The sequence below is a fragment of the Grus americana genome, chromosome 5, assembly GCF_028858705.1.
Source record: "Grus americana isolate bGruAme1 chromosome 5, bGruAme1.mat, whole genome shotgun sequence".
Taxonomy (NCBI): Eukaryota; Metazoa; Chordata; class Aves; order Gruiformes; family Gruidae; genus Grus; species Grus americana.
The window spans coordinates 2,478,264-2,503,571 of record NC_072856.1 but is presented as its reverse complement, the minus strand read 5'-3'; the positions used below and the strand labels follow the sequence as shown (position 1 = coordinate 2,503,571).

Sequence of the window (25,308 nt, the reverse complement as noted above, 5' to 3'; positions counted from 1 at the left end):
TCCCAATACATGTTCAAAGAACCTGAAAGGGGTTTTGGACTTACATTTTAGTATTGTTGCAAAATTTCAATATTAGAAGTCTCAGAGTAATCTGCCACTGTAGACTCTAAACAGCCCAGAGTAGTCACAGAAACTGAAAAACGTCATCCAGCTTATTTCTCCTCCTGAGCTGTCATAAACGTACTGTTTTTCCTGGTTAGTCAGGCAATTGCTTTATCATATTCTGGATGTTCCCTCTTTACTGTGGCAGAGAAAACACAAGAGTCTCCAGTCTTAGGCACTAAGGTGGAACTTAAGACACATTATTCTCTTCAAAACTGTTAACTCCTAGATCATCATAGCCCTGGGGGTAGCTTAAATTTATTTGAATTTTCAAAATTTGACATGCAGATAATTAATGTTCTGACTCTGGGCATTAAAAAAATCCACTTTCTGGGAAACACCAAGCGCTTCAACATTGCTGAACACTTCTGGCCCACTTGTCCTACAAGCAGCGTTTCTTCTACTTACCTCACTTGTCACAATCTGTCTGGTAAGTGCTTTAAAAGTTTCATGAACTGAGCTGAAGTCTAGCTGTCTTCCTTCAAAACACACTGGAAGTTCTTGAACTTTTATAAGTATCTCCGTGGCTAGATAAAAGAGGAAGAGTACCGTCCTTGCCTGTTGAAACCGTTCTACTTGCATGCCTGAATTAAAGGTTCGTTGGGCCACAGAAAGAGAGCAGGAGCAAACTTTATTCTCAAACCTGGCAATTATGGCCAAAACATGAGATGGAAGCATTCTCGCTACCAGGACAGCCTGTGTGGTTTTAGCTGATGGACAAAATTCAGAGCTGTGAAGCTTGAGTTAGGGAGATAGGATGTTTCTAGAGGATTTTTGAAGACTTCCTTGTCTTCAGTGTTTTCTCTTGCCTGCCTTTGGCAGCTCCCCACTTGTCCAGCTTTCTCCATACATATGAAGAGCCTAGCCTGGGGGACTGGAGCTCCTTATGGAGCTGAGATGTTAAATAGCTCTCCTGACTAGCATAAGAAGACTTCTGGCTCTTTGTGGCTTAGGGTCAACACTGCAAGGTCAGAGGAAACTTTTGGCAGTACCACTGAAGTTTCATCTGAGAGCTGATTGCCTGTCGAATTTAAGTCCTTACAGAACAGCTCTTGATTTCATCAAACATGTATGCCTTCCTACGTATAAAGTAATGCAGCTTCCAGAAACGAGGGGTACATCTTTTTTACCTTTCCTCCTCCTTCTGAAGGAAGAACTGGTGCATGGTTTTGTTTCGGTAGGATTAATTTGGGTTAATTGTTTACACTGCATACTTCACACAAGCTCATCAGGTTCCTCCTTCTCTTCTTCCCTTCCTCTGAAATACAAATGCAGAGGCTTATGACAGTTCTCTCTCTGCAGCTGCGGACAGGCATTTGTTCCACGTTTTAGCGCGTGTGGACTCTTCCGGAGACATATTTTACTCTGATGACAGCAACAATTGGTAAGAAAAGGAATTTTATTATTAGACCTTCCTCCATCAACAGTTCTAATAATAAGAGGGAAAGAAACGGAGTAGGAAAAAACAAGGTAAAAGAGTAACTAAGGCCCATTTTCTTTATGTTCTTTATCAACAGGTATCAATGATTTAATGATCGCTTTAATATTTCCATTACAATTTTATTCTGTGCTTAACAACACTCTCAGCCTGGGAAGATGCATTTCTTCCACTCCCTCACAAGCCATCCTCCTTTTGGATGTTAATGAGAAAAAGCACCATATCTTCCTCAAAATCAACTCGCCACCTGTCACTGAGGTAACAGGGTGATGGACCCACCTTCATTAGTGCTATGCCATCCTAGTTTGGCATCTGTAACATTAGCGTGGTAAATGAAAAGACACCAGGAAACGCAGTAAGGCTATAAATCCAATAAACCACAGAGTACATGCCCTCTTGGGGTGTGTTTTGAAGGCACCTCATCCAACGGAGAAAGACCAGCAACGTATTGGCTGATGCGTGCCTATGGGTACGCAGCTCGCTAACTTCCGCCGACTGAAAAGTTGAACACATTGAAACAGTACCCCAACCCCTAACACTTTTACAACTTCATTAAATTTATCTGCAGCTCAGACAGGAACACCTCCTGCTCCATGGCCCAGAAGTCATGAGTGCGCTTAACAAATCACTCAAAAAAGCTTCAGGTGACCACAGACCGATTCCCCTTTTGCTTCTTTGGTCACCCTTGTAAGGATCCCGAGTATGGACGTGCCATATTTCTGTCTCTTCTGACTTTCAATAACACTCAGAAGTATGCCACTGTGGAAACCACTTGCACAGACTCCATGGGAGGTCACAAATGGGCAAATAACTCAGAGGCCTTCACCACAGCATTGCCACAGAACATGGCTTGCCAAGCTCTCACATCTACATGCCTAGGGAATAACCTCCACTTTCCTGTTTCTCTACCTCAATTAGGGCTCTAATTAGATCTTTTTCCTCATGCTTGTTTCCTACAGAACTGCTGCCTGCATCCTCTCCACCTCGCCCACATACATACAAATTGGTTTGGGCTCTCACATGCTCCCCACTTCCCCTTGGTTTGGGCACTTCTACTGCCACTGTTAATTACATACAGGTATTTGAAAATACTGTACCTACACAATTCCTCATTGCTTCCACATTTAATACCTCCCGTGTTCTCTGATTTCACACTGTCTCAACTTTCTTACTACATTCATAACGAGAGCCACTTCACAAAAGCCTATGTTAGGTAAGAGCCTCCCCTCTATATACCCAGCAAATGAAGTACCAGCAGACAAAAAGGAATCTGTTCCCAGTCCCAAAGCTGCCTCCAGCTTGGTGGAACATAATGTCCTCCATTCAGCTTTTCCCCGTAACTCAGCACCAGAGAAGAGGAATGAAAGAAGCACAAGAAGAATTAAGAACACATATTTTAAAAAAAATCATATTAATCACATTCATCAATGGAATTAAGCTGCGACACCTCCCCACCTCTGGCTTAGCCAGCTCTCCTCTGTGCAGTATCTTCATGGTGACCACCACAGGAGGCAACAAGGGTGGGGAATTCCTCTGTAAGGATCCACTGCTGCTTATTTATGTAGATAGGCATCAAGCCAGAGCTCCCCTGAATCTTTCAAAGAGCTGCCAAGAGAGAACCACATTTCCTTAGAAACAAGGTAATGAAATACAGCGTTCAGGGAACAAAGCCTTGTGGGAAGAATTCCTGTCTATAGATTAAGCAAAGGAGATCACAGAATCATAGAATGGTTTGGGTTGGAAGGGACCTTTAAAGGTCATCTAGTCCAACCTTCCTGCAATGAGCGGGGACATCTTCAACTAGATCAGGTTGCTCAGAGATCTTCACAGGTAAGACAATGTAGACTACAGCTCCTTGGAAAGATGAAGAAGAACCAAGCCACTGGGGCTACATCAGACAAAGACTGCAAGGCTAAAGCAAACAACTTAATTAGAATGAAAACAAAAGGAGGGAGCATGGCAGGAGAGAACCACATGTCTTTTCAATGGAATAAGAAATATCTGAGGGGCAAGGAGGGGAAGAAAGGAAGAAAAAAGAAAGAATGAATGACAGTTTAAACTCATATTTATGAAAACACCTCTTTCCCCGGAGCATACTCAGAGACAGAGGCACCAGACCCAGCATCCTACTGACCTCTAACTCTTTAGAGCTGAAGAAAAGGAGTTCTCCATTAGGTCATTCCTACTGACACCTTCTACCTGCTGCTACTGAAACCAGTGCCATGGCTGAAGTTTTCCAATCCCTTTGATAGTCATCTATACTATCTACAGCTATTCAGAGAACTTCTGTGATCCAAGCTGGCTGCCCCTCCCCTTCCCATGTCCTTCACTTGTTCGCTCCACAATATTGGAAAACCTTTCACTTAGGGAATGCAGCGGGTTGATACATACTGCACTATGTCCGCAAAGGCGGTGAGCAATGGCTTGCACTGATACTCAATACCGTGCTTGGCACACAGGGACTTCACCAAAGGGGCCACCTTCCAGTAGTTGTGTCGAGGCATCGTAGGAAAAAGGCTGTGGAAAAAGAATATGGTGATTCAATGGCATCCACGATCAGCCCACAGAATTCCTGCCCCTCTTCTGTGCCGAAGCTGCAGAGTGCCTCAACCTCCCCTTGCGCCCACAGCCATTATTGCCCTGTAGTGGTCCCTCTCATTGCCACTTCAGTCAGAACCTCTACTGTGGCTGGTAATTCTCACTCCTGTGCCATGCTACGCATATCTGAAGTGGTATTGGTGCTCACCAGTGCTCCAAAAATTTTCTGACCCATCACTTGGGGTTCCCATTCCATCCCCATATAAAAGAGCACAAAATTTACCCATGTTATCTTTTGTTCTTGCATTAGCTGATATAGAGACAGGGACCTTGTAGGCCCTTCAGACCTAGTATAACTAGCACTCCTTGAAATCCCCTCACGTCCCCGACCCATGCTTCAACTCACTGGTGCTCGATTTGGAAGTTCAGATGTCCACTAAACCAGTCATTGAATAAGGACTGATGAACATTACAGGTTGCCTGGAGCTGAGAGAAAAACCAGTAACATCTAAGTGTCATTTTAGGAATGCCCCTTCTCTTAGATGTCCCAAACACAACAGTAAGCAGGTACAAGTTCCTCATCATGACATGCCTCCTGGCTGAAGACAGCAACTCCAAGAGCTATCTCCAGTCAACACTCGCTTCACACAGCGAGGACAAGCTGCTTACGTTTTCCTCTCTCAGTTCCCATCACTTCTGCAACCAGCTCTCTTGGGCACTATGTACCCAGAACTACAACTTCTCACCTTCAAAGACACAGGTCTCTGGAAAGAAGGTCTTACCTGGGTAGAGAACCAGTCCTCATTCTTATCGTAATCGATGTGCATTGGGATGTGATTCATTTGCGTAATCCAGACAAACCAGTTGCTCTCTATAAACCTGTGCATACAGACACACACAAACCCATTACTGACCTCACACCTATGCCGGAACAAGTCAGTACGAAACACTTGTACACATACAAGCTAGTCGTTGCTTGATAAAATGAACACCAGGAACCCCAAAACATCTGGTCAGCAGATCAGACCCACACACACCTTCTACCTTCTCAAGACACATGCCTGCCAGACAACCACCTCTATCTTCCTGAAAGGCATAAGGAGAAAGAAGAATAGGGACCCGATGAGAAAGATAACCAGGAGGCTGAAGAAAAGCTGGCATGAAGGATCGATAGAAACTGCGCAGAGAAAAATGGAGGAATTACAAGTTGAATGATACCTGACTAACAGATGAAGGCCCAGGATACCCTTCACCCCCAGTAAGGGCAAGTAGGTGAGAAAGAATCGGATGTAGAAGGTCAGCATCCAGGCCAGGTCCTGTAGCATGGGGAAGAGAGAAAACTTCATTAAGAGTACGAATTACTGGCTTCTGAATTTACCATCCCCTCTATGTGGCACTCCCTTTGTATCTTCTCCCCTGTAATATCTTCTACTGATATATTTTTCCTCCCCAGCCCCATCACAAAGCAGTCTGACACACAGCCACTCCCCAGCCATTCCTGGGCTTGGGAATTATCTGGGTCTTATGAGCCCAGCACAGGGCAAACACTAGAGAGGACACGCTCCAACACATCACATCTTCCCCTGGATCTAAAGAGAAAGTAAGCAGTGAGAAAACCAAAAACCTAGCCAATGAAAAGAATGAAGAGCTCTGGTTTACCTCCATCTCATCCTTTTTTGTTCATCTTCACATTTCTTGCAAACTCTTATTCCCCTCATGTTCATTTTCTCCTGACTGTCCCACCTCCCAGGCAAGAATAAAATAGCAAGATGCCTTGTCTCTAACCCCCATGTCTCAGAGAAAAGCCATCTTTTTTCTGCATTCTCTTCTAAAGTCTCTAGAAACCATATTATTTCTCAAGGTCCTAGATTTTCCCCTTACAATCTTCCTAACAACTCTGAAACAGTCTACGACACATCCCCTATTCCACTTCACACTGAACTGTGAGGACTCCATTTTAGGCTACCTGAAAGCTACTTGATTTTTAATATATCATTGTGCAAAACGGAGGTGTACTGAATCCTCCTCTTTCTGCTACTTCTCCCCTTTTTCTGTGCCCATAAATTTTTATTGTATTGGTTTGGGAAAAACTAAAGAGAGTGGCCAGAATGACCGCTTCTACCTTAAACTAGACTCTCCTGCTACCTGAAGGACAAGTTCTGTATGAACATCAACTCTGCAGAAGAAGGAATGATTCCAGCCACTCACATACCCTGGACTGAGCCAGAACATCAGAGAACATCTTTAGTCACCCAACTGTGAATGGATCTTTTACAGAGAAGAAGGGCTGTGTGGAAGGTACCCTTCTCTCCCCCACCAGCAAACGTTATTTCCCAGGTCATATAATACCCACACCCCCTGCCACAGAGATACACAGCTCAGAGGTCCTTCCAGTGATTTCTTGCACTGAAAAGTATCCATAAAAGAAGGAGAAGCCACCATTGGCAAAGTGGAGATGACTTACCACCCACTGTTTCCGCTGTACCACAAAGTAGAATATGTACCACTGGAAGTAAAGAGGCACCAGAGCCGGAGGACCAACTAGAGTGGAGAAACAGATTGCAGAGACATTAACTGTGCCCTCTTAGCTCAGTGAGATGGGCTGGAAAAGGGAAGGGTTGAGTCAATGCTGTCCACAGAACTGCAAAAGGGTAGGGTTACTCACTGATGAAGAAGTACTTGTGCTGGTGGTTATAAGGCATGAATTTCTTCTTTTGTACACCAAGCTGTTAAAACAAGCAAATTACTCAGGCTGTGAAGACAACTAAAGACATCTGTGCATCCACATTTGACGAAATGCCTACTTGGATACCTCTGAACCTTTGAAAGAGATGTCCTACCAAATCCTTCACCATGCCATTGGCTTCATCATCCCCTGGAACTTCAGCCTGTGACTGCTAGGATAAGTTCCCATGCCTGCCCCGGATGCAGAAGAGGCTGGGTAGTCCCTTGCACCACAAACACCAACGTGCACTGGAAGCTCTTTCCCTACAGAGGGCACAGTTGCCTAACAACACATAAACCGAAAACCAGGAGTGTTTTTTGGTTTGTTGGGGGTTTTTTTTTCAGAAAAAAACCCACGATACTATTAGTAAAGATGACAGTGTGTAGAACTCCCACCTACTTGCAGTTAGCCTCCAAAGTAGAGAAATGAGCATCTAGACATTAAACTGTGTCCACAGGAACAGGAGTGAGTAGATTATCCTCCCTCCGAGACTGCTAATTTTTCAGTGTTCACTGTATCAACGTAACAGATCATGTCACCAACTTCCTTGAGGATCTCCATTATATCCCTCTACATGTCCAAACCAATTCCGAATAGCAGCCCTCCCTTAATTTCAATGCAAATCGGAGCATTTAAGCCAGGTGACGCTATGAATTTATATAACTATTTTTTCAAAGGACCGGCAAATGCTAAAGCCATTCAATTAACTTCAGAGTCGTACCAGAAATAGAGCTGGACTCAGACGGGACCCGGTCTGACACCCACTGTCAGACCGAGACCACTGAAATAGCTTCTTCGATCAGTAATTGTAAATGTTCCAGATAGTCCTTGCTTGTCATCTGCTGCTTCATTTCCCAAAACGCTACAATTAGTCAAGGCTGATCTTGGGAAAGAGAACAACTTGCAATCTTATCTTCATACAACTGCAAGTCTCTCATCAGAGAAATACGAACTTGTAATTGTGACAAATATTTCAGTCTTATTTTAAAACATAGCAAAGATAACTTCCATTGAAATTTTAAGAATATAAAAAAAACCCTCAGAAGTATTGAAGTATTACTAAGGAATATTAGGGACTAGTGGCAGGCAAAGTAGCACTTTATAAAATAGCAGGTCAGCTCAAACCATTTTCCGGAAGTACTTCTCAATTTACAGAAGCAGCTTTGGTGGTTTTTGTAAACCTTCAGAATAAATCTAGAAAATTTTAACCCATAGCAAGATTGTATAAGGGCAAAACCATAAAAAACCCCCAGCTGCAGCATTAAGTATATGGAAGCTAGTGATGCGTAGGGATCTTTTTTCTTCTTGTTTTTAAAAGGCTATTTATGCCAAGCTGCACCTTCTCCAAATTTCCAAAATACTGAGACAGCCCATTGACCAAACCAACCGGTCACTATTGCCAAAGCTCTCTGCAGCTTTCCAAACTGGAATCCTAACGCCGTAACCTCCCAGCCTTCACCAGGTCTCACCTCTACAGAGAGTGTCTTTCCCAAAGCAAAAAATAAGGGGTGCATGTTAACGTCAGGGTCCTTTCGGAAGCAGTTGGGTTTAGCGTGGTGTTGGAAGTGGAGGTGATTCCACCAGCTGGCTGGTGCTCCCTGCAGGAAGGGATGAGAAGAAAGTGCCGTCAAGAAGTTGCATCTCCTGCCCTCAAGTCCTCCCTCCCCAGTAGTTCCTCGCATTTGCTTTCTTCTTGTACTGAGATTGGGTTTGGCTGCAGAGCATCCCAGGCAAGGCTCTAGCAGCCCCTCTCAGCACTGAACGCCCACCTTCAGATGGCCGATCACGAACTTGTGCACCCAGTGGTTCCATCTTGACTTGCTAAAGACTGAAAGGTGTCCAAAATCATGCTGGAGCCAGCCAGCCTGGGCCTGGAATTAAACAAAAAAAAAACCAAAAAAAACCAAACCATAACCCAAAAAAACAACAAACCCCAAACAAAACAGTGCTGCTGGGGAAAAAGAAGTGTCAGGAGGCTCTGCATCTGAAAAGGGCTGTCTCTTCTCCCGCTCCCACGCTCCTCGCAACATATCCCTGGATAGCAAGAGCATTTCCACTGCTAAGACCCAAGCCAAACACTTATCTTTTACTCTACACCAGTGCAGTCCAGGCTTTGCCTAATGACTTTTAGTCCCAGGTAGTTGTTTTCACATGAGGAAGGAAAAAATAATGGGGGAAAAAGAAAAAAAAAAAAAGTCACGCAGCTCAGAAACAGCATTTCTTCTCTTACAAAACTGCACTGAAATCGGCAACAAAGTCTCCTTTAAGAAGCAGCTTGCTGCTGCCTCCTCCGAGTACTTGTAATTCCAAGGGGATCAGCTGGCCACAGGAGAAATAGCTGCTCTGCCCTCTCCTCTCCTCTAACTCGCTGCAAGTTCCCATGGGAACATGGTGGCTTGGCCCCGGCACAGTGCCTTGGAGTTCTGGCACAAGGGACCTCAGAAGTGCAGCGTGGCTTTCATTGTATGAAGAAGGCTGGGAATAAGGAGGGCTTTGACGGACTACGGGAAGGAAAAAGCAGGGCAAAGCCTGCTCTACCAAAGCAGCGTGTCGTGGCACTGTAATTTTGCCCCTTTGGTGGAACCCAGGGAGAAGCAGAGTTTTGGGAAGTCCACGGAGATAAGATTTCTCCTGTGCTTATGGCAATGAGAATCTGAGTCTCAAACTGGTTGGCTTTTGGTGTTTCTGGGGCTTCTTTTTTGCCTAGCTGCTTACCTGGACAGTGCCTAGAAGCACTGCAGAGAAGAGGAAAGGCACTGTGGATGCTCCAAAATACCAGATGGTGAGCCAAGCTGCAACATCCAACACCAAGATGTGACAGAGATACAGGATGAAAAAGGTGCGGTTGGGGTTGAGAAGCCCCATCTTCTCAACGGTTGCACGGAGTTCACGGAAATCTTCTACCAGCTTTTTCTGTGGGGAAACCCAATGGTATCTGCTGGTCTGAAAATGTCTCAGGAACCCAAATTGGAGCTTAATTTTCCCTCTGAAGGAACTACAATGGGGAAAAGCTGAGGGTCACCTAGAGACAAATCTTCACTGAGACTACTGATAATGACATGAAGTCAAGGGGAAGCTTCACACCGACTCAGTGATTCTAGGAGATACTATCATTTTATGTACAGGGAATTCGTCCTTTAGCAGAGATGTTAAATAGCATAAAAACTTGATATTTGGGTTGAAATTAAGATACTTACATTCTTGCTGGGCTCAAAGCTGGGTTGATCTGGTGCCAGTTCCCCAATTAAGAGTGGGCTCATGTACTTTCTTACTAGCGTCTTGTCAAGATGAAATGCTATGAAAGGGTCCTGAAATACAGACATAGGAATGGGATGAAGAAAAACGATCGGTCAGGTGGCAGCAAAAGAAATATATTTCATGATATCCTGGACTCAGCAGAAAGCAACCCAACTTATGGAGCTGGCTGTACCAGATCTTACTGCCACAAATCTTACTGCTTTCTTCACAGCATAAATGATCATTTGAAGCTGAATTCTCTGTAGCGTTTTCTATCTGGATGCTGTTAAGTGCAGGTCACCAAGAAATACAGTCTCACTCCCCTCCTACTTCTGAATCTGAAAACTTCATACCCTGTTGAACCTCAAAATATATCATCTCAACCGCATACTCCTCTGTCTCTATTTCATCTTTAGCTTCCACCTTCTTTTTCCTCAGGCCCCATATCCCGAAATGAAAGTCTGACCAAGGAGAAGGGCAAGATGTTAGCATAAAAACTGAATCAGCTAGCTGAACTGGGAAAAATAATGGGACGAGCAGGACACTCACAGGTGATGGCAGCTTCTGGTGACCCACACCAATCTCTCAAAAGCCCCACGTTGTTCCAAACACGCTTCCTTGGCAATCCTCAATGCCCACCCTCCCGCATCTTCCTAAAATAGTTTTGGTTTCTTGCTACCTGCCTCCTGGTCCCCATCCCCATGTTTCTGCAGAGTCCCATGAAAAGGCCTTTTTTTCCCCTCTTTACCATTCAAAAGATCCCTGTTAGGGAAATCAGTTACTTTCCTCATTTACACGTAATGTCAACCCCCATGACAACCAGGCAGGCAGGTGAAAAAAGTCACTAGTGATTGTTATCACTATAGACTCTATCACTATATTCAGATTACGAAGCCCCTGAGCACACATGGAAGTTTAAGATCCTACTGAAAACCTCCCATTTACCTTCTTTTGCATATTTCTCTCCCTGTGTCCAAATTAACACATACCCTACAATCTCCCTCAGCCTAAGGATGCCTTTTCTCTTCTGAGACAGTATTTGCCCACTGCACATCAGTTTGGAAGCTTCCTGCACCATGCAATGTTCAGCATTACAATTACTAGCTCATCACTGCATGCTTTTAAAATAAATTGTCCTTTTAAAAGCTCTCTAATCAAGAAAGGGGTTAAAAAAACCCCAAACAAACAGTTGATGTCACCAGCTCTGGGTCAGCCCCATTGTACTTCAGATGTAGCATCCTCTCTGCTCGGGCTTATGTGAATAAAGGAGGGGAAGAGGAGAATGTACATTTGCATTTCCTCATTGGAAGAGGAAAAAAAATGGGGAGGAGTATGTGGCCAGATCAGAGGAGGATGGTACCATACGTTTAGACCAATCCTTTCCGCGGAGGCTGTAAAACCTGGCAGTGCAATCCTAATGGGACGTTAAGGCACCGCTGATTGCACCTTCTAGAAATCACAACACTCTAGCGGCATACAGCAAACTAAACGTGTTCTTTCTTTACGTTCCAGTTTTTCTGGTTTTGAGGAGCCTGATTCTTTACGTTTCCAGGACAAAACTATTAGAAAAAGTGGAATCTATTGGCTCGGGTTCCCGAGCGGTCAGCAGTTCGGTTGCACCCAGCAGTGACACAGATGATAACGCCTAAAGAATACAGTTGGCTGCAATCCGACCATCTAACTGTGTTCAGCCCTGCGTCTGGCCACTGTCACCGACCCACTTCTGATCACACAATGGCAACGGAGCTGCAAAAACGCATGTGTGCATCCTGACCTCACGAAGTATGTGCGAATTCACGTATCATCTTCAGCTTTACGTTATGCGCATACGATGAAGTGAAGGAAAGCGCGAGATCTCAAGTTCAAATCCTTTCTGGTTGGGGATAAAACTGGACTGAAACATACGTCCATCAAAAACACTCCAGAGGTAGCTTCGACATCCCATACCTGCCCTTGGGTCTAAATACTTACATTTAGAGAAATGCATTTTCTTTCGTGAAAGACATAAGCAGACGAAGGAAGGAAGGAAATACACTGACAAAATTAGCCCACACCCCGCTGCCAATTCAAACGACGTTTACTTCGCTTTGCAATAGCCACTGGCATTCAGACGTGAATGATATTTATTTTTTTAAAAAGACCGAAATAGGACTTTCAGTAATATTTTGCACTAGTGCCATCTCTGGGAAAGATTGTGGTGAGTTTTTAAAGTTAGGGGAGGCTGAATGCGCTCGTACACTTGCAAACAACAACTCTACCTGTGCACGCACCGGTGTCACTGTGAATATCTCGGGTGTTTCTGTTCAGGTCTGGCTAGACATGGAATAACCAAGAGTATTCTTATTTCCTATATGTGTGCAAAAATCACTGGGTTTCCCCCCAGATTTGCGCCCGGTCGCAGACACCCTATTTGCTCACATGTTAGTCCTTCAGAAACGTTACCTGGTAAAGAAGAGTCACCCAGGACCCGGGAACACCTTGCATTCAGTACGTACCTTTGCGTGCGAGGGCTAACACCGTATAACGCCTGTAACACAGCCCAGCCTCTGCCACTCGCCCCCGCTCCGTGTTTCCGTCCCGAGTGACCCTCCGCCACGCGCGGCACCCCTCGCCACGCCGCCTCGCGCTGCCTGCAGCACGAGCGGAGGCGCTTCTGCCCCTGCCCCGAGCATCCCTCTCCCCATCCCTCCCCGGGACACCCTGCAAGAGCCGGGGACGGACACCCCGCCGCCGCCGCCCGCTCCCCCGCCGCTCACCGTGGCGTCCTGCCCGGCGTAGTGGCTGATAACGCGGGAGCCTCCCGGGTGCCTCCGGCAGAAGCTGCTGATGTCGTACACCTTCCTCTCGATCACCAGCCACCGTTCCTGAGGCGGCGACCCCCGCCCGTTGCGCTGCCCGATCTCCTCCCAGGTAAAGCGCCGGAGCGCCCGGCCGGGCTCCGAGTCCTCCATGGTTGGGTTCGGCTCGGCTCGGCTCGGCTCGGCTCGGCTCGGCTCGGCTCGGCTCGGCTCGGCTCGGCTCGGCTCGGCCCCCGGCCGGACCCTCCCCGCCAGCACCTCCCGAGTCCCCCCTCCTCCGCGCCGCTCCCCAACCTCCTCTTGAAAACCGGCCCGCTGGCCCGCCTCCCATTGGCTCCCCGCGCCCTCAGGCCCCGCCTTCCCTCTATTCCCCCACGCTCATTGGGCCCAGCTCTCCCTTGTGCCCGCCCCCTGCGGGGAGGGCGGGGGAGACGCGCGATGGCCGGGCACGGCGCGCTGCGAGCGGAGCTCCGTGCTCCGAGCGGGGCCCCGGGCAGCCCCGCCGTGTTCCGGGGCTGCAGCCAGCCCAGCTGCAGGCGTGGGCTTTGGTGGTGGAAATCACGGAAGAGGAGAAAACTTCGGGCCCCTGCAACAGGCAGCTGCCTGGGATCTTCGGCTGTCCAGGCTGTAATAAATTACGGGCTGTGATGTGCCGTCGGTGCAGCCGGAGGCACGGGATGCAATTATTTTGGCCATATTTGAGGGCACCTGTAGGTAGTTAGGGTCTGGCGCCCGGAAGATGTCGCGCTGTACGGAAAGATAAGACCCCTCTCCTAATAACGTTTAGCTTATGACGTAAGTAGACGGAAGTGACGTTGTAAACCCAAGCTATATAATGCTGTGCTAGTCACCAATAAACGCCATTTGCCGTCCACCACATTGGTGTCGGCGAGCTGATGGACCGAGCGACCTGGGGTTGGTCGCCGCGCCGTTCCTGAACGAGGTCGCCACGCCAACGATAGGCAACAAGTGGTGCCGAAACCCGGGAAACTCACCTGGAATCGGGTGAACGGTGGCTGGAGCGGCAGGACCAGCCCGGCGGGGAGGACGCTCCCGGACCAACAAGGAGGATGGAAGCCCTTGTGAAGGACCGGATCATTGGACACCCCCGTAACCCGTACACCCCGGTGACAAGAGAAGATGACAAGTTGGCAAGCGTCCTGTCCAAGCCTGGGAGTTCCGCACTGGCAGAAGCCAAGCAACGACAAAATAGCCTCTGCAGGGGGGGGCTGCGATGCCTTTGTGTGGTTTTGATTTTAGAGCTTGTCACCATAGGACAGGTAAAATCAGGTCACCCTCACCACCAGCCATTTAAATGGTCCCTCCTTCGATTTGAGGATCACCAAGTTATCGCAACTCAAATAACATCAGGTGCGCCAAGTTTTAATGCCTCTCTGTGTCAGCTTGTCCCGAGAGACCGATGTTGGGAATACCTAGGATTTTATATGTGTCCCAGCTCGAATCCTGGGAAGGGGTATTGTAACTACCCTAACCAATATTATTGTAACTATTGGGGATGTGAGACCATAGCCCCTGCTTGGATACCGGGTAGTGGTAGAGACAGATACCTAAAAGTCCAGTGGGGTCCATATGGGTGCATCCCACCGCAAGGATGGCGAGGACGCGGAAATTGTCAATACCTCTTCTTAAATGTTACCAAGCCCCAAGAGGACAGTTGGTTACTTGGAAGAATTTGGGGAATAAGGTACACAGAACCAGGGACAGACAAGGGTGGCTTAATCCTCATAAAAAAGGAGGTTGTCCCGAATGATCCACTGCCAGTAGGCCCCAACCAAGCATTTGTTAATGAAGTGGTCCTGACTATTCCCAGTCAGGACTACGTGACTAAAGAGACCAACAACCAGAAAACACCAACAGAAAATTATACTACCACACCACGCACCACCAAAATCCCTTATGGAAATCCTCTCTGGAAAATGATGCAAGCTAGCTACCAAGTATTGAACAAAACTAACCCAAACCTTACAGAGCATTGCTGGTTGTGCTACGGAATAAAACCACCCTTTTATGAGGCTGTAGGAGTAAGTGACATACCTACACAGGCAAATGGTACAAATCCGGCCCAGTGCATATGGGACACAGAAAAGCAAGGCATTACATTGACACAGGTGGTGGGAAGTGGCGTGTGTGTAGGCAAAGTCCCAAAGCACAAAGAACAACTGTGTGTTAATAAGACACAATATAAAACCCCTGCAAAGTGGTTAATACCGACCAAAAATGCCAAGTGGGTTTGTTCTACTATTGGAGTTACACCTTGTTTGTCGTTGGAAAAATTTAATGAATCCTCAGAATATTGTGTCCAGGTATCTATAGTCCCTAAAATCTTTTACCATTCCGAAGAATTTGCCTATGACTCACATATTACCCCAGAACATCATCTGTCAAAACGAGAACCCTTTACAGCACTAACGGTAGCTACTCTGATGATCATAGGAGGTGCGGGAATAGGTACAGGAGTAGCATCCTTGGTGCAACAGAGTAAAGAATTTAGCGCCTTGAGGGTGGCAGTAGATGAGGACCTGGCTAGAATTGAACAATCAATAACTGCATTAGAACAATCAATCAGATCATTATCTGAAATAGTGTTACAAAATCGAAGAGGATTAGACCTGATGTTCTTACAGCAAGGGGGGGTGTGCGCTGCACTAAGAGGAGAGTGTTGTGTATATGCGGACCACACCGGAATAGTGAGAGACACTATGGCCAAATTGCGAGAGGGATTGGAAAAACGGAAAAGGGAACGAGAAGCACAACAAAGTTGGTTTGCATCATGGTTTAACCATTCACCATGGTTAACCACCCTGATATCTACCTTGATAGGGCCGGTCGCAATGATCATGATGACACTGATCTTTGGACCCTGTATATTGAATAGGATCGTGTCATTTGTTAAGAGCCGGCTAGAGAAGGTTGACATTATGTTAATAGAACGCCAGCAACTGCTTTAAGAATGTACCTACTCAGTGTTACCCCCAGTTATCCCTAAAGTTACCCCGACTTACACCCCATTACTACCAGTTACCCCCTAACTTCCACCCGTTTATTGTGCCTTATGTTTTTTATTCAAGTTTATGACATATACTTTTTAAGATTGTTATAAAGTATAGAATAAGAATAGAAATAGAGTTTTTTCTTAGAATTGTTATATTTTAGCTAATTTAGTTATGCATAGGGAGGGGGGAAATGTAGGTAGTTAGGGTCTGGCGGCCGGAAGATGTCGCGCTGTATGGAAAGATAAGACCCCTCTCCTAATAGCCAATAACGTTTAGCTTATGATGTAAGTAGACGGAAGTGACGTTGTAAACCCAAGCTATATAATGCTGTGCTATTCACCAATAAACGCCATTTGCCGTCCACCACATTGGTGTCCGTGAGCTGATGGACCGAGCGACCTGGGGTTGGTCGCCGTGCCGTTCCTGAACCAGGTTGCCACGCCTACGATAGGCAACAGGCACCCTATAGACCTCATCGTCTTGGCGTGCTCATAACGTAGGCGGTTACGAGATGCATTCGTTCCTAAAGGATGCCGGGGCTATTTAAATGCCTTCACTTCCAACCGGGGAAATGGGATAAATGCACCTTTCTGTAGATTTTCTGATTGTATCAAACTGGGGGGGAACAGTCGATACGCTGGAGGGCAAGAAAGATGGGCAGGCTGGCAGGAGCATCGGGTAGTTTAACATAAGCAAATGCCAAGTCCTGCGAGGAGGAGGTAAGAAACACAGGAAAGGGATCAAAATACCAAGTGGCTGGTCCGGGATGACTTGCTAGTTGGAAAGGACGGAGGCTTGGTGGTCAGCGTTAAATGCCGGGTGAAGACACCACCTGGAAAATTGTTATCATGACCCGGATACGGGATTTGGAGAAAGCAGAAAAGCCAAGGACCCAAGCCATCAACAGAGGGACGATGCGTAGGCTCAGCAGTGCAACTCACACCCAAGTTGCTTCTTTTTTAGACCACTTTTGCAACCTGTTTCTGCTCGCTTCTGGGCTGAGGATGCTTCATCTTCCCTGCCCGTGGTTTTGTTTCCCCTTTCCAGCAAATCTCTCCCGCTCTTCCATCTGTCCTGCCTTTCCCTTCCAGCTGCCACGGCCTCTTCTGTTCCTACGGCCACATTTGGCTGCTGCCGCCGGGATGGGTGGCCAGAAGGAGGAAAGGTGTCACCACAGGTATATCCCACAGGATACCTCTGCTCGATGGTGGTCTGCAGATGATTCTTCGTACAACAGGCTACTGAATGATGACAGAAGAGCGAATGATGCTAAAATAGACAGATCCATCTGTGTGGGATTTCATACATACACCTTACAAATGTACGTTAAAATGCCTGTCTCCACATTCAGGTCCCTTCTTGCTTTCCCTAGCAGCAACAGTCCTCTCTCTGAACTCTCATTACGGATTCCGAATGTCTTTGTTTTCATTCACACCTTCCAATCTGACCTAGTTATAGCAATTCCAGTTGAACGTAACCATAGAAACAAAGAGCCACCAGACAGCATCCCTTCTTGTTCTGAACATCACCTGATGGCTACATCACGTCTTTCTAGCTTGGGATTCTGTGCCTGCAAAACACTGGGTCAAACCTCTTTTATTTCCCTTCCTTTCGCAACGCCACAGCTAATGCATTGAGTAAGGCAGCCCTGCTTATACACGTTCGCACTGGCGCCCATGAAAGAAAAGGTTCTCTCCCGATCTCAGCAAAAATCAGAAGTTGTTTTGTATGTTGACCGCTGAGCATCTCAGAGACATAACCATAAAAGACATTAATAAATAATGTTTTGCATCTTTTTAAATTTAACCATTGTAATTTGAACAGTGCAGTAATTATTTTAATTTCTTTTTTTTTTTCTGATTATCTGTTGCACAAAAGTTTAAGTGTCCTAAATTTAGTTCCTATTTTTAGTTTGACCTTTCATCATGAATACAGGAGGCACTGGTCAGTTTTCTTTTTCCTGTACAACGCATTTGAAAAAAAAAAAAAAATCTATTTTCCTACACAAGTTAAAGCTTTGGAAACGTGTTTTAAGGGATTGTAACAATAGCCAAAAAGCATCAGTGAGCTTGATAAACTGCAGTCTTGTTCCCCTCATATGCCACCTCTGATTTCAGCAGGCCCAGAAGCTATAAGGGATGTTAACACCTTATTAACATACTTTCCCAGACAAATTATACAGCAGTCCCTGGAATTACCTTCAAAGCTTTTTCTGATATAAAATCTGAGGCTCTGTTTCTTTTCCCCTCCGTAGATGATTCAGCCCAAGACAAGACATCATGGAGGCTGTTTGAATCATCCGGCTCCAAGCAGCGAAGGTTTTCGTGCCCTGCTGCAAGCTGCCAGTCGTCGAGAGTGGTTGGTTCTCCTGCCCTACTCAGGATCTCAATGGGTCTCACAGAGGCAAGAATGACGTCTTTGTAATAAAGACCGCAAGGGAAAACCGGCTGCCGTTATAGACTCACTAGCGTCCTGCGTCCAGCTGCAACTGGTGCCATTAACAGAGTCAATCTTTGCCGGAAGACAATTAACGAGGTAAAACCAGACCTGGCTGCTCTCCTTCTCCAACAGCATTTCTTCTTTTCAGTGTTCTGACTCCTTGTTTTACCTTCGCTACTCCCATCTCCATTTCTCCTTATTGCCACGATCTAGCTGTGACCCAGCTTCCCACGCTATCGAGGGTCACTGAAAATCCGAGGGGAGGTAAGAGATGCTCTTTGCTTCTTCTGCGATACATTCTTAACAGCCTAGATGACCCAAAGTCAGAGGAAATATATTAAAACTCCTTATGTCACTACCGTGATTTGGCTGTAACATACTTTAACGTACCTAAATGACCTGAGTGATGAGGGATCACCGGGTACCTGGGCATCCAGTGACCAAACCATTAATACAGGGAAACAGAGGAGATGGACTGAAAGGATGGCAGCCTTTATTTTACCATGCTGAAGCAGGGGAAAATGAGTTAGAATAATGGATGGTGATATCTGAACCCATAGAAAATAGGACGTTTTAAAGGAAAACTAAGAAATGCTGAAAAATGGTTTAAGTCTAAAAGAAGGATCAGTTTCTTGGCTTTTGTTCAGCCTAGGAAAAGCTTAAGATGCAGGGCGCATGGGGATTGCGGCGTGAAGGCTTACAAGATGCAGGCTGTCGCCAGTGCAATTAAAACAGCTGATGAAGCAAATGCAGGAGGAAACCACCAATTTTTAGCATCATACTTCAAGACCCTGAAACTCTTGGCAGCTCACTGTAAGCCACTCCCGCACCAGGCGCAGGATCCAATCCAGGTGCATTGGAAGGATCAGAGTAACACCAGAAAAAGGGTAGATACTAGATTTATTTCCTTTATTCTTGTCAACTGTTGCGTTATTGGGAATGAGCTGTAATACTCAAATAATTTGGACTAGATGAGCTAGTATGGTACCTGGAACTATTTGTTTGGATTGCCAACACTTTAAACCGACAATGAATTCTTGGTTTTGCATAAAAACAGTGTTTCTGTTTTCTGCATGGAGTATTTGCTCTGGTAGTTTGCCCTAACAACTGACTGTTAAAATTTAGATGCAAAAATTGTACGTGACAGAGGGAAAGAATGAATATATTATAGTGCGGACTACCGGAGGAAGATTGTGATTTGGGAGGAGTTTACATCTTGCCAGAAAAAGCAACCAGGAATCACTATACATAAAGGGATGGGGTTGCCGAGATAAAAATAAGTGTATTTTTTTGTCCTCCAGAAGATGTAAATTAAGATTAGTAACCGAGGGAGTAAGGCAGTAATTGTTTAGAATTTTTCACATTTGAAAGCAAAAATCTGAGTAAAGAGAAAAGGAAAGACTCTGAGGATAACAGGAGAACAGCAGGATGGGCTTTTCATTACAAATTATTACAAACGAGATTATACTGACAAGGCAGCATTAAGAACAGAGCATTTATCTCCTTATTCTTGCCCTGACGGGTACTTGCAACGTCTGCTCCTTTCTCTACGGAACAAGTGTGATTATTTACTCTGCTTCCTTGGCATCCGGACCGGTTCGTGCCCTGACCCCGATAATCCCACACGGCCAATCCAAGATTCACTGCGGAATGTGAAATTCATGCCAGCGACGGCAACACAATGGGAATTTCTGTTTGGTTCTTGGTTGGCTGCCTTGTAAAAGTTAGTCAGCTCTCAGCCACTCTCCCATGACTAGAAAAAGTGTCGCCAGCCCCCTTCAAAATGCTAAAATATGTCAGAGGAAAATACCAAACACGTCTTTCATAGCATTTTGTCTTCATTTTCAATAGCATTAAAATACATCAGCTTAATTAGCCAACGCTAGTAGCACATGATCACGGGCTATGTAACGGAGCAGAGGAAGCAAAATGACCAGTACTGTACAGAATAACTGAAAAAAATTACGTTGAAAACTCTATTATTCAATAGATATTTTTCTGATTATAGTTAGGAAAGAAGGAAAAGTTTGCGTCTGCCCCTAAGGGATGGAGGAGAAGTTTACTTTTGTTATTAAAGTGATGCTGCAACGGCATCCCTACCTACCCGTTGTGTTCCCTCACCTCAGGCTCCGTGCTCCAGCACCCTTTTCCCCAGGCAGGAGGTCATTTAGCTGTTTCCCACTGTGTTTGCATTTATTATTCCCCCGTCTCAGCCCAAGTTCAGAGCTCCTCAGCCTTTCTCTCTAGTGAGAGGGAGGGAAAACCTGGAGTCCTTGCTCTCCTACATCTATTTTTCCTTCGCAGAGTAACTAAAGGTAGCTACAAGTCCAAAGATGCAGCTAAATCTGATCTTCACTCTGTTTTTCTCCCAATATCCTCAGTTCCTATCCCCTCTTTTCCCTTCACATCCCCACTCCATGTCCTTCCCACAGACCCCTTGCTCACCGCTCTCTCCTGCCGCCTCCTTTTCCCACCGCGTGCCACGGAGCCATCCGGCCTTACCAAGTGGCCAGAGATGGATCTCGTGCTTTTTAAACTGGAGAAAAAGGAGGATTTTTTTTTTTTTCCCCTGCATCCATGAGGACTACTGTGCAGCTGCAGTGCGTTTCCATGTGCTGGTGCCAGGCTGGGTGCTGCTGTCAAAATCATCCGCCAGGTATTAATGGACACTCTAATCCTTTCTAGAAGTCAGATGAAAAGAAACTTCTCTGATCGTACCAACGGTCTATAAGGGATGAGAAAACAAACACAAAAATTGAGGTTTCTACTAAATTTTTTAAAACACTTTTAAAAGGTCTGGGTAAAGATACCTGAGCTACCAATTTACCCTGGGTTTTTTTCCCCAGCAAGATGTCCTTCACTTACTCAAGTTAGCCTACGTATTTCTACGTTACCCTGAAGAGCAGACATACCCCTTCTGCGTGTGGCCCCTACAAAAACTCTCCCACTTTGCACTTCTCCATGTATCCCCTTTTCCACGCTTTCCTTCCTGTCGTGTTTCTCACCTTTTCCCCCCCCCATCTCGTGACTCCCCGATTAAACTCAGGGCTTTTATGTCCCTCACACAAGCTCTTTGTGCAGTTAAAGCTACACCATGCAACAAATGCAGCCTTTCACCTACTTGGCCACAGAAGAGAGTCTGTTCTCCTCTCGTTGCCGTGACTGGTTTGTGCCCCAGGAGCCGAACAAACCCTAGAACAAGTGCCACATAAAGCCTTGACGGCGTTACAGGCTGTGCTGCAAGAGGATAGCGCCGGGATTTTTTATTTTTTTTTTTAATAAGCACCTTTCAATGATTTGTCATGACGTTATTACACAATTACCGATGTGAAATATCCAGATGAGGAGTGCTGTGTGCAGACTTTACGTCTACGTCCATCTAACAGGTATAAGAGCCGATTCCAAAATGCACCCACCTCCTTACCAGTCCATTGCTCAGGAGGGAGGGCATGCTCAGGCAAATATATACCATCCAACGGCTGGCATATGTAGCCAGCCCTGTGTAGATTATCCGCTGCTTAAAGTCATCAGCTCTGAAGTATGAACTTCCATGGACTGACTGATAAAGCTTGCTGTATACAAAATAACCACCAATTTCAGTAACACTAATACATTCCTTTTGTGGAGCGGTCACCCGATGGACTATGACCATCAGATAATACTGTGAGTTACCAGTGATACATATCTTTATCTCTACAAGTCAAAAGAAGTCGTGGCTTCGAATCAAGTTTTGGACGTAGAGGACACAACCTTCAATTAGGACACCGAACAAGCAAAACTATTGCATGGATTTGGAAATTAAATTCCGTTCAAAAAATCTGGCTTGGTAGTGGGTCCCTCCTCCGTTCTAACAGTAGAATATCATTAGTGAAGCTTGAAGAAATGCACCCAAAGATAATGAGTCGTAGTATGTTTTCTTATTCTGCTCTCTGTGTTGCTCAGTGGCCCTCTCCATCTTCTTAGACTTCTCCATGTTCTTCATGCAATCTTCTTCTGTATAGACTTATAAAGTAATACAGTTTGCAAAGGACCTCTGGAGGGCTACAGTACAACCTCCTGGCTCAAAGCGGAGCTACTGTCCCTCTCAGCACAGTCACTGAGTTTAGAGAACCAGATCTTCAGCTGCTATTAACAGGAAAATCATTAGGATTCATCAATTTACAGTTGGACACCATTTTACTCTGCAGAAGCAACAGAGCAAGAGATGCCACTGGGTCTTTGCTCTGAACTGCTACCAGTAGTGGAAATGTTGAAGTAACTCACATAATCCAACAGATATGCTAGAAATTACAGCTGAAAAGCAGGAATAGATCTTTATAGGCAATGATTTTCAAAGTGAGGTCATTAAATTAAACATATTCTGCCACGTTATCTACCCTATCTCCTTCTGTTCACCTTCCTTGATTGTGCTTTCTTGTAAGAAGGTCTACAGATTGCAAAAGGGAGAGAAGTGATGATCTGGAAAAAAAAAAAAAAAAAGGAAAAAAAAAAGGCAGGATGTATGTTCATGACAAGGGTCCGTGACTTTCACTGCTGCTTCATAATTTCTCGCTTCATTGCCTTTGGAGTTCTTTAAGTACAACTTTAACACTGTACTCTTTCTATCAGGTGGTCTTACCCACACTTCCCTTTCAGGATGCAGTATTTGGTACAGAAGTCATTACTGCACCGCTCCGTCAGTGAGGCTGCTCAACATTTCACATCGCCACCCCCAAACCCTGAAGACGGAACAGAGAAATTATTTACTGGCAAGGTTTCTTCCTGTAAACCTGCACAATGAAAGCTGAGACAGGCTTATATGCACAGATTATTTTTTTTTTTAGCTGAATCCACAATCTATGGCATACATGGACCTCAAAGCTATTTTAAGGAGGGGAAAAAAAACAACCAAATAAACCAAACCAACCAAACAAAACCCCACAACCAAAACAAGGAGAGAAAGAGAGAGAGAAAAAAAAAAAATAGAAGGAAAACCATCTTCCCAATGACCAGCCAGGAACAGAAGCAATGGGATCTTCCAGACAATTGTCCTCTTCTGGACATCGTCTCCAGTGGAGCAGGGAGTCCACAGAGCAGTTTTCCAACAGTAACAATACAGTTTTCATCAAAACCCAGTTAAACTCAGTACTGGTTGCTCCTGCCTGAGATGATGTTAGCTCTGGCAGGAGCACACTTGGCGAGGCGCAGGAATTGCACGCTCCACGCACACGTAACGTACAAGTAGTATTTATTGGCTATATACATTATTTATCTACTGTAATATCCAGTAGGCTTTAAAGTTATAAATTAAAGCTACAAAGCAAAGGGTAAAAAAATAGGGTAAGAAAGGATGATTCACTTACCCAGGGTAATCAATTTTTAGGAGAAACCAGACCTAACAGACAGAAAAAACACGTCAGAGTGCGTCAGTGCGAGGCCCGGAGGATAAGGGCACTTGGATAGCACAGTAAGAGCACCAGGACAGCAGCCTCCAGGTGCGTGGTTACAAGGGAAAAGCGGGCTACAGAGGGAACACCCTTAGCATTACAAAGGTTAAAGCATCCAACATGATACGCAGATACGCCTACAGGATTAAAATCCTGAAACGCAAAGAACTCAGCAAAGAAAGCGTCGTGGTTCCCACATCGCAAGCAATGAGCTTCAGGTCCACCTTAATGTAGCGTCTCGCTGGCATTTATTATTATCCTTGTCAGAAGTCTATTTTGAACCAAACTAAATAAAACAAGCAAGTCTTAGGAAAACATTCCTTTCGTTTCTGACTTTCGTCACCCCACACCACAGGAAAAGACTGTTTAATAGGCTGAAGTTCTCGCACAGCCGTAAGACCGGGCAGAAACAGAGGAAACCTATAGCATGTCTTGGCGCAAAGGTGGCACAGAGCGATTCTCACTGGCGCAGAAGCGACGCACGTTCCTTCTGAAGTGAAGTCTCCGTTCCTGTTGCCTGTGTAGGGAGCATGGGTAGAGAAAAGGAGAGGAGCAAGAAATTTTTAGATATTCACCGTTGTCAGCTCCTTCAGGCTAATGGCAGCAGGCAAAAGCAGAGCACTCTTGTCTGTGCCTGCTCTAAATTATGGCTGGGGCTGGACAGGACAACAGCACCAGGACTGGAGGCACTTCTGGCTTTCACTGAAGGAGGTGATCTCTTACCCTATGCTATCCTTCAGCAACGTGATACGATAGTTGGCTAGACGGCAAATAAGCATTGTGAATTGAAATATTTAATGGTTAACCATGTGGGTTGCTTCTCCTGCTTTTCCAGACCCGGTCAGAACACAGTGCTATTGAAAGATGAGACAAAAAAAGGTCTGAGCTACTGGAAGCCAATCCTAAGATCTGATCCAATCCTAAGATCTGATCATACAACAGAAAAATGCTTCTGTGCTGTAACTTAGGGCGTGCCGTCTGTACCCTAAAACGTTTGTATATGACATCTGCTTAGAATCAGCCAGCGCCCCTACAGAAAGGGTTAATAGGCCTTCCACTTATTAATGCAAAATGGTCACAAGAAAAAATACCTATCACCGGGAAAGCGGTGGGTGACAACTGCCTTGCCCTGGATGAGAAAGACAGCAGTGAAAACGCTCTTCCATTGTTTTTGCCCTCGCACCGCAACACCTTGCATAACCTAATGACAGGGATTACTTCATTATAAAGTGCCCCACAGCAAAGAAAAGATGACACCGTCCCACCTGTTCATAAACGCATCGCCCCGAGCAGGAGATCTCTAGCTGAGCCTGCTGTCAAGCAGCTCTCCTCGCCACTAAAGGAAACTGTTAAGTCTGACAGCCATCGAGTCGGTAATTCAGCGTGACAAAATTGAGCGAAACAGTGCTAATTTCAGGCAGAACACCAAAACCTCTTTTCTAAGCCCACCACTAAGAAGTAAGGTGACATTTGGAGGAGGGGAAAAAAAAAAAAAGAAAAAAGAAAAGGGGGAGGGGGGGAGAGGGTGGCTTTTTAAAGCAGGAGCCAAAATCTCGAGGAAAAGAAAATACGAGAGAGGAGGAGAAGAGGG

The 25,308-nt window shown here is 45.6% G+C and overlaps 2 protein-coding genes and 1 long non-coding RNA gene across 4 annotated transcripts in view; 1 reads left to right on the top strand and 2 right to left on the bottom strand.

Moving 5' to 3' along the window:
• BEST1 (bestrophin 1) overlaps window positions 1-25,308 on the top strand; it is a 108,355-nt gene that overhangs the window by 10,433 nt on the left and 72,614 nt on the right. The gene's annotated exons all lie outside the window — the stretch shown is intronic.
• LOC129206580 (acyl-CoA (8-3)-desaturase-like) lies at window positions 1,484-13,128 on the bottom strand. The gene is made up of 12 exons (XM_054826059.1): window positions 12,797-13,128; window positions 10,001-10,111; window positions 9,519-9,716; window positions 8,573-8,674; window positions 8,273-8,401; window positions 6,744-6,804; window positions 6,543-6,619; window positions 5,297-5,394; window positions 4,861-4,957; window positions 4,485-4,564; window positions 3,932-4,057; window positions 1,484-3,145 (listed from the first exon to the last, which is right to left on the bottom strand). Exons 1-12 carry the CDS (start codon window positions 12,989-12,991, stop codon window positions 3,094-3,096), a joined length of 1,326 nt encoding a protein of 441 aa, XP_054682034.1. The 5' UTR covers window positions 12,992-13,128; the 3' UTR covers window positions 1,484-3,093.
• LOC129206582 (uncharacterized) lies at window positions 20,117-25,296 on the bottom strand. Of its 2 annotated transcripts, XR_008577209.1 has the most exons (3): window positions 23,634-25,296; window positions 21,413-23,009; window positions 20,117-21,016 (listed from the first exon to the last, which is right to left on the bottom strand). It is a non-coding gene; the product is annotated as an uncharacterized LOC129206582 (long non-coding RNA). The 2 variants fall into 2 exon arrangements; XR_008577208.1 differs by having other exon boundaries at window positions 20,117-23,009.